General features: G+C 36.1%; 1 protein-coding gene across 6 annotated transcripts in view; it reads right to left on the bottom strand.

Annotated features, from left to right (window-relative positions):
* The window catches only part of PHKA1 (phosphorylase kinase regulatory subunit alpha 1), a 147365-nt gene that overhangs the window by 113703 nt on the left and 15669 nt on the right, over positions 1–17993 (bottom strand). For all 6 annotated transcript variants that reach the window (XM_082716133.1, XM_082716130.1, XM_082716131.1 and 3 more), the window contains exons 5-6: positions 3064–3146; positions 194–274 (exon numbers count right to left, since the gene is read on the bottom strand). In XM_082716133.1, coding sequence (XP_082572259.1) covers positions 194–274; positions 3064–3146 — 164 coding nt within the window. The remainder of the gene's footprint in view (positions 1–193; positions 275–3063; positions 3147–17993) is intronic.

Below are 17993 nucleotides of genomic sequence, written 5' to 3'. Positions count from 1 at the left end.
TTGGATACGCAAATATGGAGCTAATGAAATAAATTTTTCCCTACATGTCCATAGTTCTATTGGAGAATCTGAATTTTTCCTGTGTCTTAAAAGAACAAATTGATAATGATCCAAATTCAGGTTAAGCCTTTATCTATGGTAAAGGTGTATTTCCTTACCCCAGAGTTGGTACAAACAAAGCAAGGAAAATTACCTTTGCCATGCCAACTGAACTGGCATTCAATTCTGAGATCCCTTGGTTGGTTTTGTCTCCACGTTCCCATATCCCAAAATCCTAGCATAAAATAATGAGCATACCATTAGCAAGTCATCACTACTAAATGCATACTAGACACATAACTCTTGAATAAAAGACACACTAGTAGTAATTCGCCATACATATGTGTACCCATGATGCTCAATAGGGAGATACCAATGAGTTGGCTGCCCCTGTAGCTCTTTTCCTAGTAGCTTCAAATTCTGTTGGCACCTCTGATAAGTTGGAAGACTCCTCAACAGTTGATCAGGCTTAAGAACTATAACTCAGTCCATGTAGAGAAATACTTCTCAAAATTTTTCAAGGCAGAAACTCAGGGGGTCTAGAAAGCAGCACCCTAGGTTTTCATCTTAAATATCTATTCTAATTTTACTCTTGATTGGCATTGACAATGTACCATACACTAACCTATGTACTTTATACCACTATCTTCCTTAATCCTTATATTTTATAGATGATGAAACTAAGGTGCAAAGAGAGGTTAAGTGACTCACCCAAGGCCACACAGCTAATAAGTGACATAGCTAGGATTAGAGTCCAAGTACTCTCTGTCCAAAGTGTAAATTCTTAACCATAGCTGTATATGGCCCCTTGGTAATATAAAGATAGCATTTTCTATTACTTTAAAAAAACATTTTATTGAAATAACTTTAGATTTACAGAGAAGTTACAGAAATACTACAATGAGTTCCCATATACCTTTCACTATACTTCCCCTAACATTAACACTTGACATAATCATAGTACACTTATCAAAGCTAAGAAATTAACATTAGTATAATCCTAGTAACCAGATTATGAACTTTGTTAGGATTTCACCAGTTTTTCCACTAATAGCTGTTTTATGTTCCAGGATCCAATCCAGAATATCATGCTACATTTGTCATAACTCCATGGTCTTTTCCAATCAGTTACAGTTTCTCAAGTCTTGTCTTTCATGACCTTGACACTTTCAGAAGATCAGTGGTCAGATATTGTATAGATTTCTCTCAATTTAAGTTCACCTGATATTTTTTCTTCATTAGATAAAGATTGTGCATTTTTTGTCAAGATTTCTATAGATGTTATGCTGAGTCCTTCTCACTGTATCATATCAAGGGAGTACATGATATTGATATATCTTATTATGGTGATGTTAACCTTAATCATGTGGTTAAGATGGTGTCTGTGGGGTTTCTCTGTTCTACTGCTATTATTATCCCCCTTATGATTAGTAACTATCTTGAGAAAGATACAACTGTGCAAATACCCTGTATCTCCTCAAATATCTACCCACTAATTTAGCATCCCCTGGTGAATCTTGTTTGCAACAATTATTACAGTAGTTTCAGTGGTGGTTTTTTAGTTCCTTCATTATGTCTACAGTCATTAACTGCAATCCTTCTCTAACAAAGAGCTTTTCTTTCTCCCTCATTCATTTATTCACTTGTTTATATCAGTATGAACTTAGAGATATTTAGGTTATTCTCCGGGTTATAATAAAATACTATTGTTATTTGTTTTGTTGCTCAAATTATTCCAGCTTTAGCCATTGGGAATTCTTCCAGGTTGGCTCCTGCATCCTTTAGACATGCCCCATTCTTTCTGTACACTTCCTCACTTTCTGTCACTACAAGATACTGTCGTTGATTTTGTATTTTCCTCCCCCCAGCCCTAGAAACAACCACTTTTACAAGGAATCCTGATTTCTTTTGTTACAGAATGAATAGTTACAATCCAAGACCTAGGTACTGGTGCTCATTGTCACTGTGGTGTCATTGCTTCTAGGCCCTCCCATTGAACAGAATTTGGCAATATAGATGTGTATGCACACACACACACACCCCTATATTTGTTTCTATATTTACCTTAAATTACTTTTTATATCAAATCTCTGAGTTAAAGTGAAGCTTCTGGAAGGTAAGTCATATTTATCCCATGGCTAGCCTCACTTGTCCTCAAACCCAGCTCTACCCTAATCTGTGTAGCAAGATTAGAGTACAAGAAGGCACATATCATTAATTCTACTGCTACAACCCCTGGCTTCAATGGAGAGGTGAGAGAACACTTACCTGTACCCTGGACCATAGCAGGCTTATGGTACCAGAAGGCAAAGTGATCAGTCAACAAATACTGTCCTCTTGCATCAAATATGTCTATGCAAACTTATCGTTCTAACAAATATGAACTGACAGGTCACAAGTTTACCCTCCCATCTAAAATAGCTAAAAAACAACTAAACAAATTAAACAATAGACGACTAAAAAACTGGACTATTTGTGACACAGGCATTTTCAAAACAACGAACAGTATGCACTGAAGAGCACTGATCCCTGAGAGAGATGTTAAATACATTATGATTTAATATAAACCTATCTCATATAGTAGTTGTGAGAAAAAGGAACTATTTTTTGTATAGTAAGCACTGAATCAATGTCTACAGATAATATTAAACATATGACTACATTTTATTTCTAAGTAGCTAATTGACCCATTATACTCCCTAGCCATCTTGCTCCTATTTAAGACCACAGACCATTAAAATAAGACCACAATTTAGTTCCAAATTCCCAAATACATGACATGAGATATTACAGAATTTGACAGGAGTGCAAGCATGGCATCTTGACACTTTTTCTCTGTAACTTCTTTGGAGAGAAGGCAAACAGGATCACTGAGCTTAGCAAAGAATGAGGCTGAAGGCAATTTCTGCCAGAAGCCTTATAGATTGGTTCACTATAAGGGGCAGCATTAGGAGAAGGAATGGATTGTTCAGCATTTTTAGAAACATCATATGTTTAAAGTCAATTCCCATTATGAGTACTTACAGCAGTTTTATATGCAGCTTCAATGTAAAACACAAGATTTTGTATGAAATTGACTTCATCTAGGCTGTGGATGATATGAAGTCCTGAGGAAAAAAGACAGTAATTTTACAGAGCTGGTCAATTATCACTACAGGCTTTATAGGCAGCCACAGGAACTAACTGATCCCATTACTTTTTAAGTAATGGAACAATGAGAGGCACTTTGATTCCTAAACCATAAAAGCAAAACCACAAGTCAGACCTAAGCTAGTCTTTGATTATGTGAGATACCAGCATATTAAAACATGGAAGTATTTTAACTATTATTTGTAGGTTTCCACAGAAAATCTTAGACTCCTAATTCTACAGGGAATTAATTTATAATGTGCCTTAAGGTATCTGGAAGAAGAAAGACAAATATTTCAAAAAAGAGATGGAAAGAGTCTAAATACTAAGCAAGAAGTAGAAAAAGATTATGATTTTTTACTTCTTGGAGTAAAAAATGATAATTATTCTAAATGTAAACTATACAAGATAGTTAAACCCTACAAACTGAGTGTTTTGCATGAATTATCAATTTAATTTTTACATCAACCCTAAGAAGTGGGTACCTCTATTTTCTCCATGAGGCTTAGAGAGATTAAATATTTGCCTAAGACCATTTAACTATAAATAGTGAAACCAGGACCCAACTATCAACTTCTGTTTCACTTCAGAGACTGAGTTCCTAACCAAGATGATCTATTGCTTCCCAATATGTACAGTATGATACATTTCATTAAAAATGATATCCTCTCAAACAAAACAAAACAAAAGCAAAACTCCTCTCCCCTCTTCTGTCCCCCCCCACAATAAAGAAATACCAATAAGCATACAGTGAAAGTCTTTCTCCCACCCAGAATCACATCAGTTTCCCCCTGCCAAATCTCTTCTCTGAAAGAAGTCAGAATGGCTAAAATTAACAACACAAGACAGAACAGGTTTAACTAAACATTTGTTAAAACTCATTGAAATGTACATTTTAAATGGATAGATTTTATTGTATGTAAATTATACTTTGATAGACCTGAAAAAAGAGATCCATTTATATGTTAAAAGATTGAAGTGCTGCATGAGGTATTCCAAATGCTAAGATTTCCAGGGAGGCAGAAAGAGTCTGTGTTTTCACATTTTGTAATGTTTGTGTGATATGTGAAGTGATCCCGTCACATAATTTAATATTTAAATGATTATTTAATTATGTAATACTTAATAAAAATCCTGTTACATAAAAAAAGAAACCATTCTTACCAGTTTCCTCTGTATCCTTTCAGAGAAATATTACACATATATAGAAAGTATCAAGGAGCTATATACTATACTGTACTTTGCTTTTTTCATATATATCTTGGAAATAATTTTAAAGATATTTGCCTTATTTTTTTTAATGGCCACATGGAATTTCACTAAATGGCTAATTATATAACCATTTCCCTATTGAAAACATTTAGGTTGTACCTAAATCACTATAACTAATGCTGTAATGAATATATATATATATATGAATAAATACACATATGATACATATGAATATATGAGATACATACATACACATACATATATGTATATGTGTGTATACACACATATGCACACACATATATACATATGTATGTGTATGTATACATGTACACACACATATGTATATGTATGTATGTATATGTATGTATATCTTTGTGCACATGTACCAGTATATCAAGATAAATTCTTTTTTTCCCCAGGGTAAATTCTTAGAAGAATCGCTGAGTCACAGACTTATGCATATTATTTTTCCCCAACATTGTATTGTGAACATTTTCAAACAAACAGAAAAAATGACAGAATTTTACAGTGAACATCTGTATGCACATCATCTGGATTCAAGCATCAACATTTTAGTATAATTTTCTATCACATATATATCTATCCATCAATCCATCTTTTTTGATACAAAGTTGCAAATATCAATACACTTCTCCCTAAATACTTCACCATGTGTATATTAAAGTTAATAATCATCACCAAGTTATTATGCAAAGAAGTTCCACAGTTTACATACCATTCAGCCCTGCCCACCTACTTCCTATGCCCTTGTCAACACAGGCTTTAATAAAAATTTTTTATCTTTGCCACTGTAATGGAGGAGAAATAAAACCTCTGTAGTTTAATTTGTAGTTCTTTTAATTGTGGGTCAGGTTGTGAGTCTTTTTATATGTTTATAAGCAATCCACATTTCTTTTCCTATGAACTGTTTGGTTGTGTCCTTCACAATTTCCATGGAATTGCTGGTTTTCAAGTTACTGACATACTGATGAATATTAAGGAAATTATCCTTTTATTCATCATATCTGTTGCAAGTATTTTTCCTAGTTTGAACTTTGACTTTGTTTACAGTATATTTTTCTTATCAGAAATTTTTATTTATTTTCCTTAAGATTTTATTTAAATTCAAGTTAGTTAACATACAGTGTGTTATTAGTTTCAGGGGTAGGATTTAATGATTCACCACTTAAATATAATATTCAGTACCAATGCTCATTATATTCATTATATCAAGTGCCCTCCTTAATACCCATCATTCCATTATCCCATCCTCCCACCCACCACCCCCCGAGCAACCCACAGTTTGTTCCTTATAGTCTCTTCTGGTTTGCTTCTTTGTTTTTATCTTACTTTATTCTTAGACTCTTTAATTAAGAAGGTTTATCCCATGACTGTTTCTGGTACTTCTATAATTTCTTTTTAAGAAAATTTATTTATTCATTTGAAAGAGAGTGAGTGGGGGAGGGGCAGAGGGAGAGAATCTTCAAGCAGACTCCCCACTGAACATGGATCCTGATGCGGGGATCGATCCCATGACCCATGTATGAGATCATGACCTGAGCTGAAACTAAGAGTTGGACTTTTAACTGACTGAGCCATCCAGGCACCCCTATAATTTCATTTTTTTTGCATTTAAATCTTTGATCTATTGACAGATGTTTTAGATCACAGAACTCTAACTTTAGAGTCAAAAAGGACTGTATGATCCATATCATTAGACTACAAACTCCTCCTGATCTCTAACTTTAGAGCCAAAAAGGACTGTATGATCCACATCATTAGACTACAAACTCCTCCTGATGCATGGCTCTGTCAAAACTAGCAACTGTAGCACAGGGCAGTTGCATTAGCAATGTGTCTTTCTTGTAGCAGTAATGACCTTAACATCTTTGCTAGAGAGAGGAAAAAGAGATGATAGATATAATATTGGACATCAGCTTCACAGTTTTATCTTGTCCCCTTTGTGTGCCAGAGTGCTTGCTCAGAGACAGAGAGAAGGCAGAGGGTATGAAAATGGTTTTGTCCATCTCTCAGACTTGTGTCACAGCTAACAAATCACTATACAATATATTTATTTATTTGACAGACAGAGATCACAAGTAGGCAGAGAGGCAGGCAGAGAGAGAGAGAGAGGAGGAAGCAGCCTCTCCATTGAGCAGAGAGCTCGATGTGGGGCTCAATCCCAGGATCCTGGGTTCATGACCTGAGCCAAAGGCAGAGGCTTTAACCCACCGAACCACCCAGGTGCCCCCACTACACAATACAAAAGTCACATTTTTATCATCTGTCCCTTTGTTCATGATATTGTTTAAATTGCCTCATCCAAATCTTGAAATCCTAACTGTTCTTTCAAGGCCCAGCTCAAATTGTATCTCCTTGGTGATGCTGTCACTGATTCCTCTCTCTGTGTTTCACAGAATTTTATTTTCCTTGCTGTAATGAACTTACTTTTTACTTTGTACTATAAATAAATCTATACCTAAATTTGAAGGAAAGAACCATTTATTTATATTTATAGTCCCTAAAAGTATCTCACATAGTCTTTGAATGGTATTAAATAATATTGAACAGTAAATGTTCATTCAATAATGACTTATTGAATGCTCTTAAACAACCCTGTTAACCACAGGAGAGGGACCTGTCTCTTGAGGCAACACCATACATTCAGGATCTCTGCATCCTGTCCCCTTTGTGGAGCCATGACATTACTTGAAGAACAGAGGATACACAGAAGTGAAATGAAGTAGAGCTGGGTAAGGCCAAAGATGGCAGTGCTATTTAAAGCATACTAAAACATGCAGAGCTCAGAAATGAGGCCAACTCAGTGTTCTACTCCACTTATATTGACTTGTCCTCATCTATCAATAAGCCCCTCTCCTTCATTTTTAAAAATGTTATTGAGATATAATTCATATGCCATATAATTCACCCACATGGCCACAATCAATTTTACATTTTCATCACTCCTAAAAGAAACCCTGTACCCATTACCAGTCATTCCCCATTTCCTTTCAAGACTTTCTCTCCCTCTCCCTCCACCTAAGCAATTGCTAATCTACTTTGTCTCCATAGATGTGCCCTACCAGACGTTCATATATACACAATCATACAACTTGGGGCCTTTTGTGTGTGAGTTCTTTCACTTAGCATGTTTTCAAGGTTTATCCGTGTTGTAGAATGTATCGATGCTTCTATTTTTTCTATTGCTAAAGAATATTTCATTTTGTGAATGTACCATATTTATCCAATTATCAGTTGATGGGACATTCAGGTTGTTTTCACTTTTTGGCTCTTATAAATAATACTGATATGAACATCCATGTATCTACACAAGCTTTTGAGTGAATACTGTTTCATTTCTTTTGGGCATATACCTAAGAGTGAAATTGCTAGATCATATGGTAATTCTGCTTAACCTTTTGAGAACTGCCAGACTATTTTCCAAAGTGGCTGCACCACTTTACATTCCCACCAACAGTGTATGACGATTCCATTTTCTCCATATCATCAGGAACATCTGTTGTTTTCTGTCTTTTTGATTTTAGCCATCCTAGGGGGTGTGACGTGGTATGTCATTATTGGGATCTGCATTTGCCTAGTGACTAATAATGTTCAGCAGTTTTTGTGTACTTACTGCCCATTTAAATATCTTCTTTGGAGAAATGTCAACTCAGATTCATTGCCTATTTAAAATTAGATTATCTTTTTATTATTGATCTGTGGAATGCTTTATATATTATAGATACAAGTCCCTTATCAGATATGTAATTTGTCAATACTTTCTATCATATTCCGGGTTGCTTGTAAGTTTTTTGAAGAGATCCTTTGAAGCACAAATGTTATTAATTTGATAAATTCCAGCTTGTGTTTTCTTGAGTTGCTTATGGTTTTTGATGTAATGTCTAATTTGGCTTTGTCTAATTCAAGGTCAGGAAGATTTACTCTTATATTTTCCTTAAGTGCTTGCTATGAGCGCCATTGTGTCACCCTGAAACCGATGTGTTGAAGCCCTAATCCCCAAAGTGACTGTATTTGGAGATAAGACTTTTAAGGAAGCAATTAAGTTTATTTATTTTTTTTTCATTTTCATTTTATTTTTGTTGATTTTTTAATGTCTATCCCTATTTTACTTTTTTTTTCTTTTTTTTCTTTAAGTTTTTATTTAAATGAACCTGGTGGTGGGTATTAGAGGGCACAGATTGCATGGAGCACTGGGTGTGGTGCAAAAACAATGAATACTGTTACGCTGAAAAGAAATAAAAAAAAAATTCTAGTTAGTTAACATACAGTGTAATATTAGTTTCAGGAGTAGAATTTAGTGACTCATCACCTACATATAAAACCCATTGCTCTAACAAACTGTTGAACACTGCATCAAAAACTAATGATGTACTACATGTTGGCTAATTGAACATAATAAAAAAATAAAACCAGGTGCTCATCACAAAAGTGCCTTCCTTAATACCTATGACCCATTTAGCCTATCCCCCCACCCACATCCCCTCTAGCAAATATTTGTTCTTTGTAGTTAAAAGCCTCTTATGGTTAGCCACCTTCTTTTTTTCCCTTCCCATATGTTAATCTATTTTGTTTCTTAAATTCCGCATATGAGTGAAATCATATGGATCCATGTCATTGCAAATGGCAAGATTTCATTCTTTTTGATGGCTTTTGATGGTATAACATATACCACATCATCTTTATGTGTTCATTGATCAATGGTCATTTGTACTCTTTCCATAATTTGTCTATTGTTGATAATGCTGCTATAAGCATCAGGGTGCATGTATTCCTTTGAATTACTTTTTTGTATCTTTCGGGTAAATATCAAGTATTGCAATTACTGAATCATATGGTAGGCTTCTTCTTCTTCTTTTTTTTTTTTTAACTTTTGGAAAACCTCCATACTGTTTTTCAGAGTGGCTGTACCAGTTTGCCTTCCTAGCAACAGGGCAAGAGGGTTCCCTTTCTCCACATCCTTGCCAACACTTGTTGTTTCTTGTGTTGTTGATTTTAGCCATTCCCAGAGGTGTGAGGTGATATCTCATTACAGTTTTGATTTCTATTTTTCTGACAATGAATGATGTTTAGCATCTTTCGTGTGTCTGTTGTCCATCTGTATGTCTTCTTTGGAAAAATGTCTATTCATGTCTTCTGCCCACTTCTTAACTGGCTTATTGGTTTTTCAGGTGTTGTGTTTCATAAGTTATTTATATACTTTGGATACTAAACCTTTATCAGATACATCATTTGCAAATGCCTTCTCCCATTTTTTAGGCTGCCTTTTAGTTTTGTTAATTTTTGTTGAGCAGAAGCCTTTTATCTTGATTAAGTCTCAATAGTCATTTTTGCTTTTGTTTTCCTTGTCTTAGGAGACATATCTAGTAAGAAGTTGCTATGGTTGATGTCACAAAAGTTACTGCCTGTGTTCTCTTCCAGGATTTTGATGGTTTCCTGTCTCACATTTAGCTCTTTAATCCACTTTGAATTTATTTTTGTGTATGGTGTATGAAGGTGGTCCAGTGTCATTCTTCTGCATATTGCGGCCCAGTCTTCCCAACACCATTTGTTGAAGAGACTGTCTTTTTTCCATTGGATATTCTTTCCCTCACTGTCAAAGATTAACTGACCATATAGTTGTAGATTCATTTCTGGATTTTCTATTCTATGTGTCTATTTTTGATCTATGTGTCTATTTTTGTAGCAGTACCATACTGTTTTGATCACTACAACTTTGTGATATAACTTGAAGTCTGAAATTGTGATGCCTCCCGCTTTGTTTTTGTTTTTTTTTTTTTTTTTCCAAGTTTACTCTGGCTATTTGGGGTCTTTGTGGTTCCATATAATTTCTAGAATTGTTTGTTCTAGCTCTGTGAAAAATGCTATTGGTATTTTGATAGGGGTTGCATGAACTGTATAGATTGCTTTGGATAATACAGACATTTGAGTCATGTTTTTTCATCCAATCCAAGAGCATAGAATGTTTTTCCATTTCTTTGTGTCATCTTCGATTTTCTTCATCACTGTTTTATAGTTTTTCAGAGTACAGGTCGTTTATATAAACTCTTTGGTTAGGTTTGTTACTAGTGGTTTTTGGTGCATTTGTAAATGGGAGAGATTACTTGATTTCCATGCTTCATTACTGGTGTATAAAAATGCAACAGACTGCTGTATGTTGATATTTTTACCCTGTGACTTTACTGAATTTCTGTATCAGTTCTAGCAATTTTCTGGTGGAGTCTTTACAGTTTTCTTTTTTAAAGATATATTTATTTTAAGGGGTGGGGGAGCATTAGGTGAGGGGCAGAGGGAGATAATCTCAAGCAGACTTACCACTGGGTGGGGAGCCTGATGTGGGGCACAATCCTATGACCCATGAGATCATGACCTGAGCTGAAACCACAAGTTGGACACTTAACCAACTGAGCCATCCAGGTGCTGCTAAGGTTTTCTATATACAGTATCATGTCACCTGCAAGTAGTGCAAATTTTATTTCTTCCTTACCAATTTGGATGCCTCTTCTTTTTTTTTGTTGTCTGATTGCTATGGCTAGGATTTCTAATACTATGTTAAATATCAGTGGTGAGAGTAGATATCCCTGACTTATTCCTGACCACAGAGGAAAAACTCTCAGTTTTTCCACATTGAGGATGATATTAGCTGTGCTTTTTTTTTTTTTTCACATAAGACCTTTATGATGTGGAGGTATGTTCCCTCTAATCCTACTTTTGGAGGATTTATCAATAAGAACGGATGTCATACTTTGTCAATTTTTTTTTCTGCATTTATTGAAAGGATCATATGATTCTTATCCTTTTATTAATGTGGTGTATCATGTTGATTAATTTGAGAATTTTGAACCACCCTCGCTACCAAGGAATAAATCTCACTTGATTGTGGTGAATGAATCTTTTAATGTACAGTTGGATTTGGTTTGCTAGTATCTTGTGGATAATTCTGCATCAGAGTTCATCAGGGATATTGGCTGGCACTTTTCTTTTTTGTGCTGTCTTTATATGGTAAAGGGTAATGCTGGCTTCACAGAATGAATTTGGAAGTTTTCCTTCCTTTTCAGTTTTTTTTTTTAATAGTTTGAGAAGAATAGGTATTAACTCTTCTTTAGATGTTTGGTAGAATTCGCTGGTGATAGCATCTGACCCTGGACTTTTGTGTGTAGGGAGTTTTCTGATTATTGATTCAACTTCTTTGCTGGTTATTGGTCTGTTCAAGTTTTCTATATTTTCTTGTTTCAGTTTTGGTAGTTTATGTGTTTCTAGGAATTTATTCATTTCTTCCAGGTTCTCCAATTTATCAGCATATAGTCTTTCATAATATTCTCTTATAATTTTTTGTATTTCTGTGTTGTTGGTTATTTCTCTTCTCTCATTTGATTTTATTTATTTGGGTCCTTTCTCTTTCCTTCTTAATAAGTCTGATTAGAGGTTTGTCAATTTTATTAATATATTCAAAGAACTGGCTCCTGGTTTCATTGATCTATTGTGTTTTAAAATTTTCTATATAATTTATTTTTGCTCTGGTCTTTATTATTTCATTCCTTCTGCTGGTTTTAGGTTTTGTTGTTCTTTTTTTTTTAGCTCCTTTTGGTAAGGCTGTTTGAGATTTTTATTGCTTCTTAAGTAGGCCTATATTGTTATATACTTCTCTCTTACGACCATTTCTGTTGCACCCCAAAGGTTTTAGACCATTGTGTTTTCCTTTTCATTTATTTCCATGTATTTTAAAAAACTTCTTTCTTTTCCTGGTTGACCTAGTCATTGTTTAGTAGCATGCTGTTTAACCTCTGTATTTGTGGTCTTTCCAAATTTTTTCTTGTGGTTTACTTCAAGTTTCATAGCCTTGTGGTCAGAAAAGATGCATGGTATGATCTCATTAGTACTGGCTAAGGCCTCATCTGTTACCTAAATCTGTTCTGTATGTGATCTGTTCTGGAGAACATCCCATGTGCACATGAAAGGGATGTATATTTTTCTGCTTTGGGATGGAATGTTCTGAATATATCTGTTAAGTCCATCCTGTCCAGTGTGTCATTCAAATCCATTGTTTCCTTGTTGATTTTCTGCTTAGATGACCTGTCCATTGACATAAGTGGGCAGTTAAAGTCCCCTACTATTATTATCAATGAGTTCCTTTATGCTAGCTATGAATTATTTTATATATTTGGGTCCTCCTATGTTGGGTATGTAAATATTTACAATTTTAAGATCTTCATGTTGGATTTTCCCCTTTATTATGATATAGTGCCCTTCTTCATCTCTTCTACAGTGTTTAAAGTCTACCCTCTCCAGTATAAGCATTGCTACTCTGGCTTTCTTTTGATGTCCATTTGCATGAAAAATGTTCTCTATCCCCTCACTTTCTAATCTGCAGGTGTCTTTAGGTCTAAAATGAGTCTCTTGTAGGCAGCATAGATGATTCTTTTTAAAAAATCCATTCTGACACTTTGTCTTTTGATTTGAGTGTTTAGTCCATTTACATACAGAGTAATTATTGATAGGCATGTATTTAGTGTCACTTTATTACTTGTTCTGTCATTGTTCCTGGAGATTTTCTCTGTTCCTTTCTTGTGTTTGTGACTTTTGGTCTTTCCTTCCCACTCAAAGAGTCTCCCTTTCATATTTCTTGCAAGGCTGGTTTAGTGGTCATGAACTCCTTTAGTTTTTATTCCTCTGGGAAACTCTTTCTCTCTCCTTCTATTCCGAATGATAGCCTTGCTGGATAGAGGATTCTTGGCTGCAGATTTTTCCCATTTTGCATTTGAATACGTCATGCCACTCCCTTCTGGCTTGCTGAGTTTCTGTTGAGAAATCTCCAGCTAGCCTTATGGGTCTTCCCTTCTAAGTTAAGGACTTCTTTTGTCTTCCTTTGTTATTGTTGTTGTTGATTCACTTTTAATCTGGAAACCCAGAGGTCCATTCTGCCTGTAGCCTGTGAGGTCCGAGAGTGAGAGAAAGCATGTTGGATAGGCTTATGAGGGAGCTGGGGGGACATGGTCTTAAGGGGGGTTGGTGATGGGTTCTTGTGGGGAGTCCTGTGTTCCTCCTCCTCCTCCTCCATTGCAAGTGGCAGGAAGAAGGCACTTCAGGAAGAGACTCAGAGGCTGTGAGATGATAAGGTCTCCCTTGCTTCCAGAAGGGCAGGCCCAACCTCTGCTGCAATGGAGTCTAAGCACAGGGCCCCATGCTCCCTACATCCCTTGCTGCTTTAAAGATTCTTTTCTTTATCACTATATTTTTCAAATGTAATTACAATACGTCTTGGTGTGGACCTGCTTTTGTTGATTTTTGATAGGAGTTCTCTGTGCCCCTTGATCTAGATGTCTGTTTCCTTCCCCAGATTAGAGAAGTTTTCAGCTATTATTTCCTGAAATAAACTTTCTGTCCCCTTCTCTCTCTCTCTCCTTTTGGCACTCCTACATTATGAATGTTATCACATTTGATGGAGTCACTGAATTCCTTAAGTTTATTCTCGTGTTTCATCATTTTTCTTCCTCTCTTTTGTTCAGCTTCATTATTTTTTAATTTTGTTCTCTACATCATTTATTCATTTCTCTTCTTTTCCAGCCTTGTGTTCATTGCATCAAGCCTATTTCCATTTTCAGTTACTGCATTTTTTTCTTTCTGATTCTTTTTTACTTCTTTTATCTTTGTGATAAGGGCCTTCCATTCTTTTCTCAGGCTCAGCTAGTATCCTTATGATTTTTGCTTTAAGTTCTCCATGATACATGTTACTTCTATTTCACTTAGATCTCTGGCCATGACCTCATCTTGTTCTTTCATTTGGGATGAAATCCTCCATCTTGGCATTTTGTCCAAGTCTCTGGCTTTTTCTGTCTGTTAGACAAGCTTGTATGTTTCCTGCTCCTGAGAATAATGGCTTTATGAAGAGGTCATACAGTGTACAGGGCCCGGTGCTTCAGGATATGTCTCTGGTATGTATTGCATGCATCTGCTGTCATGTTATGGTTGCTCTATCCTTCAGCCAGGCATCTGCAGAGGCTCTCTTTGCCTGAAGTGGGCAGTGTTTGGTTCTTGACCATAATGTGGCATGTTTTAACTAGTTTTAACTAATGCTCTCATCTGGTTGTAAAATGAGACCTGACACCATTTCCAGAAGAACTGAAGCCCTGCTGAACTCTGGTTGGGTGACATGGTGTGGGCAGATTTTTCTGCTGGTCTTCTGGGCAAGGGACCTGCCATGCTGGGACTGAGGCAAGGCTGACTGAGAAGGGCAGTCCCGCAAGAACACAGGGAAGGGAGGGCTTGCTGTAAGCATGTTTGGCAGCCAGTGTGGGCGATGCATTGCTTCCCACAGGTGGTTCTATATTTATGGTGAGGGGCCATACAATTCCTTTGTCCCCACAGAGGCATCTCTCTGAACTCTGCCTCTCAGGAACATGCTCCAGGAAGTGAAAATTGTCTCTCTTCTGTGTGCCCCCAGGTGTCCTTCAGATTGCTGTTTCCATACCATCTGCCCCCCTGGGGTTATTTGCCTGCCTTCTATCCAGGAGAAGGGCAGTGCCCTCATGGCTCCATCCTAGCCAAGCCTGCTGATCTTTAAAACTCTGGTCTTTAAGCCCTGCTGGTTGCAACAACTCACAAAAGTAAGTACTTCTCATTTTCCCAGCCAATGGCTTTGAGGAAATATTCTCCTTGTGCATTCTAATGTGCTCCTCCCTCTCTCCCTCTCTCCAACCACAGCTACTTTGGCAGCACCCCATGATCTGTTTCTCCCCTAAAGCATGTCTATACATTTACTACCTTCTTTGATGTGGCTTCTTCTGTCCCTTAGTTGTGGAGTTTGTTCTGTCAGTCTTAAGATTGATTTCCAGGGTATTCAGAATGATTTGATAGTTATGTAGTTGTGTTTGTGGGATGAGACAAGCTTAGGGTCCTCCTACTCAGCTGTCATCATCTCAAATCTCTCTATATAATTTTATATCTTTTTAAAAAGTTGAGAGGAAATTAGATATTGATATTTTATAATATTAATAATGTAATTTACCATTTCTGGTGGTCTTCCTTTGTTCCTGTGGACTTATCATTTGGTATTATTTCCTTAATTCAATATTGCTTTGTTCCCCACACTTCCTTAATTCTCTCATTATCAAATATATTATAGATACTATAGCCACAATGATACAATTATACTATTTTATACAACTGATTTTTAGATCAGTTAAGAAAGAAGAGATATGTAATTATATTGTATTTTATAATTATTTTTACCACTGTTTTTTTCTTTTTCTCTTTTTTCATTTTTTAAAAAATTCAAGTATAATTAACATACAGTATTATATTAGTTTCATGTATACAATACCATGATTCAACAAGTCTATATGTTTCTCAGGTCTCATTAAGTGTACTCTTTTTAAAAATTTTTTTACATATATTTTTGAACAAGCTCTATGCCCAACATGGGACTTCAACTCATGATCCTGAGATCAAGAGTCCTATTCTCTATTTACTGAGCCAGCCAGGTGCCCCAAGTTAAGTGCACTCTTAATCCCCTTTATCTATTTCACCTATTCCCACCCTCAGCCAACCTCCCCTCTGGCAACTACCAGTTTGTTCTCTGTATTTAAGTCTGTTTGTTCATTTTGTCTGTTTCTTCATTCATTTGTTTTTTTAAGTTCCACATATGAGTGAAATTATATGGTATTTGTCTTTCACAAGTACTTTGGTTTTTTTGTATAGATTCCAATTACTATCTGGGGTCACCTGATTGCAACCTGAAGAACTTCTTTCATAATTCTTATGAGATAGGTCTACCAGCAACAAATTTTCAGGTCTTATTTATCTGAGAATGTCTTCATTTCACTTCATTTCTGATAGTTTTGTTGGATAAAAGTTCTTGGTTGACAGGTTCTTTTTTGAATAATGCAATATTCTACTTCCTTTGGGCCTCTATTTTTTCTTTTTGAAGAGAAGTCAGCTAACTTTTATTTGGGTTCCCTTGTACATGACAAGTCATTTTTCTCATATTGCTCTGAAGATGTTCTGCTTTTTAATATTTTTACTATTATTCTTTCTGGGTGTGGATCTCTATTTATCCTACTTGGAGATCATTAAGCTTCTTTGATGTATAGATCAATGTTTTTCATCAAATATGAAATGTATTCAGCCATTTCTTTGAATATATTTTCTGCTCCTTACTTTCCTTTGGATACTCTCATTACATATGAGTTGATGCTCTAAATCTTGTTCTACCTTTCTCTTGGGTTCTATTCATTTTTATTATATTTTTCTTCTGTTCTTCAGATTGAATAATCTCTGTTGACCTATCTTCAAGTATGCTGATTCTTCCTCCTGCCAGCTCAAATATGATTAGCCTCTCAAGTGAAATTTTCAAAAGTATCCCCAGCATTTTTCACAGAGCTTGAACAAATAGTCCTAATATTTGTATGGAACCACAAAAGACTCTGAATAGCCAAAGCAGTCCTGAAAAAGCACAGCAAAGCTGGAGGCATCGATTCCAGATTTCAAGCTACATTACAAAACTGTACTCATGAAGAGAGTATGATACTGGCACAAATACAGACACACAGATCAATGGAACAGAATAGAAAACACAGAAATGGAACCAAAACTATATGGTCAACTAATCTGCAATAGAGCAGGAACGAACATCCAGTGAGGGGAAAAAAACAGTCTCTTCAACAAATGCTGTTGGGAAAACTGGATAATAACATGCAGAAGAATGAAACTGGACCACTTTCTTACAGTATACACAAAAATAAATTCAAAATGGATGAAAGACCTAAATGTGAGACAGACCTAAATGTGAGACATCAAAATCCTAAAGAACACAGGTGGCCACCTCTTTGACCTTGGCCACAGCAATTTCTTACAAGACACATTGCTGGAGGCAAGGGAAACAAAAGCAAAAATGAACTACTGGGACTTATCAAAATGAAAAGCTTCTGTAGAGAGAAGGAAACAATTAACAAAACTAAAAGGCAACAGGGGCACCTGGGTGGCTCAGTCAGTTAAGTGTCTGCCTTCAGCTCAGGTCATGGTCCCAGGGTCCTGGGACTGAGTCCCGCATTGGGCTCCCTGCTTAGCAGGTGAGTGTGCTTCTCCCTCTCCCTCTGTCCCTGCTTGTGTTCTCTCTCTCATTCACTCAGTCTCTCAAATAAATAAATACAATCTTTAAAAAATCCCTAAAAGGTAATATATATAATGGCAGAAGATTTTGCAATTTACTTATCTGATAAAGGGTTAGTGTATTATATGGATAGAGGTTTCTATGATTTCTTTTGCATAACTGATTACCCCGACCTGCACCTACACAGGTTGGCTAAAGAATGTTATTTGTGATACTTGTGCTGCATAAGTAACCTTGGGAGCCTGATTAGTTGACATTAGCTGGACTCCAGGTCAGCTAATTGGCCCTTCTGGTCTGGATCCCAAGAACTATAAATTTTGCCTTACATCCTTTCCAGCTCCAGGCTGGGTTGCTGCCCCCCAGTGGAATCTGGGATGGGAGGCAAGCATAACTAGCCCAGGATCCCTGACTATGTAAATAAATGATAACATAGGAATGTAGCTTACTCCAAACTGCACATAAACAAATGATTGTCTAACTTCAGACC

Source organism: Mustela nivalis, assembly GCF_964662115.1.
Source record: "Mustela nivalis genome assembly, chromosome: X".
Taxonomy (NCBI): domain Eukaryota; kingdom Metazoa; phylum Chordata; class Mammalia; order Carnivora; family Mustelidae; genus Mustela; species Mustela nivalis.
The sequence above is the reverse complement of the archived record's forward strand: the minus strand, read 5'-3'. Positions and strand labels throughout refer to the sequence as shown.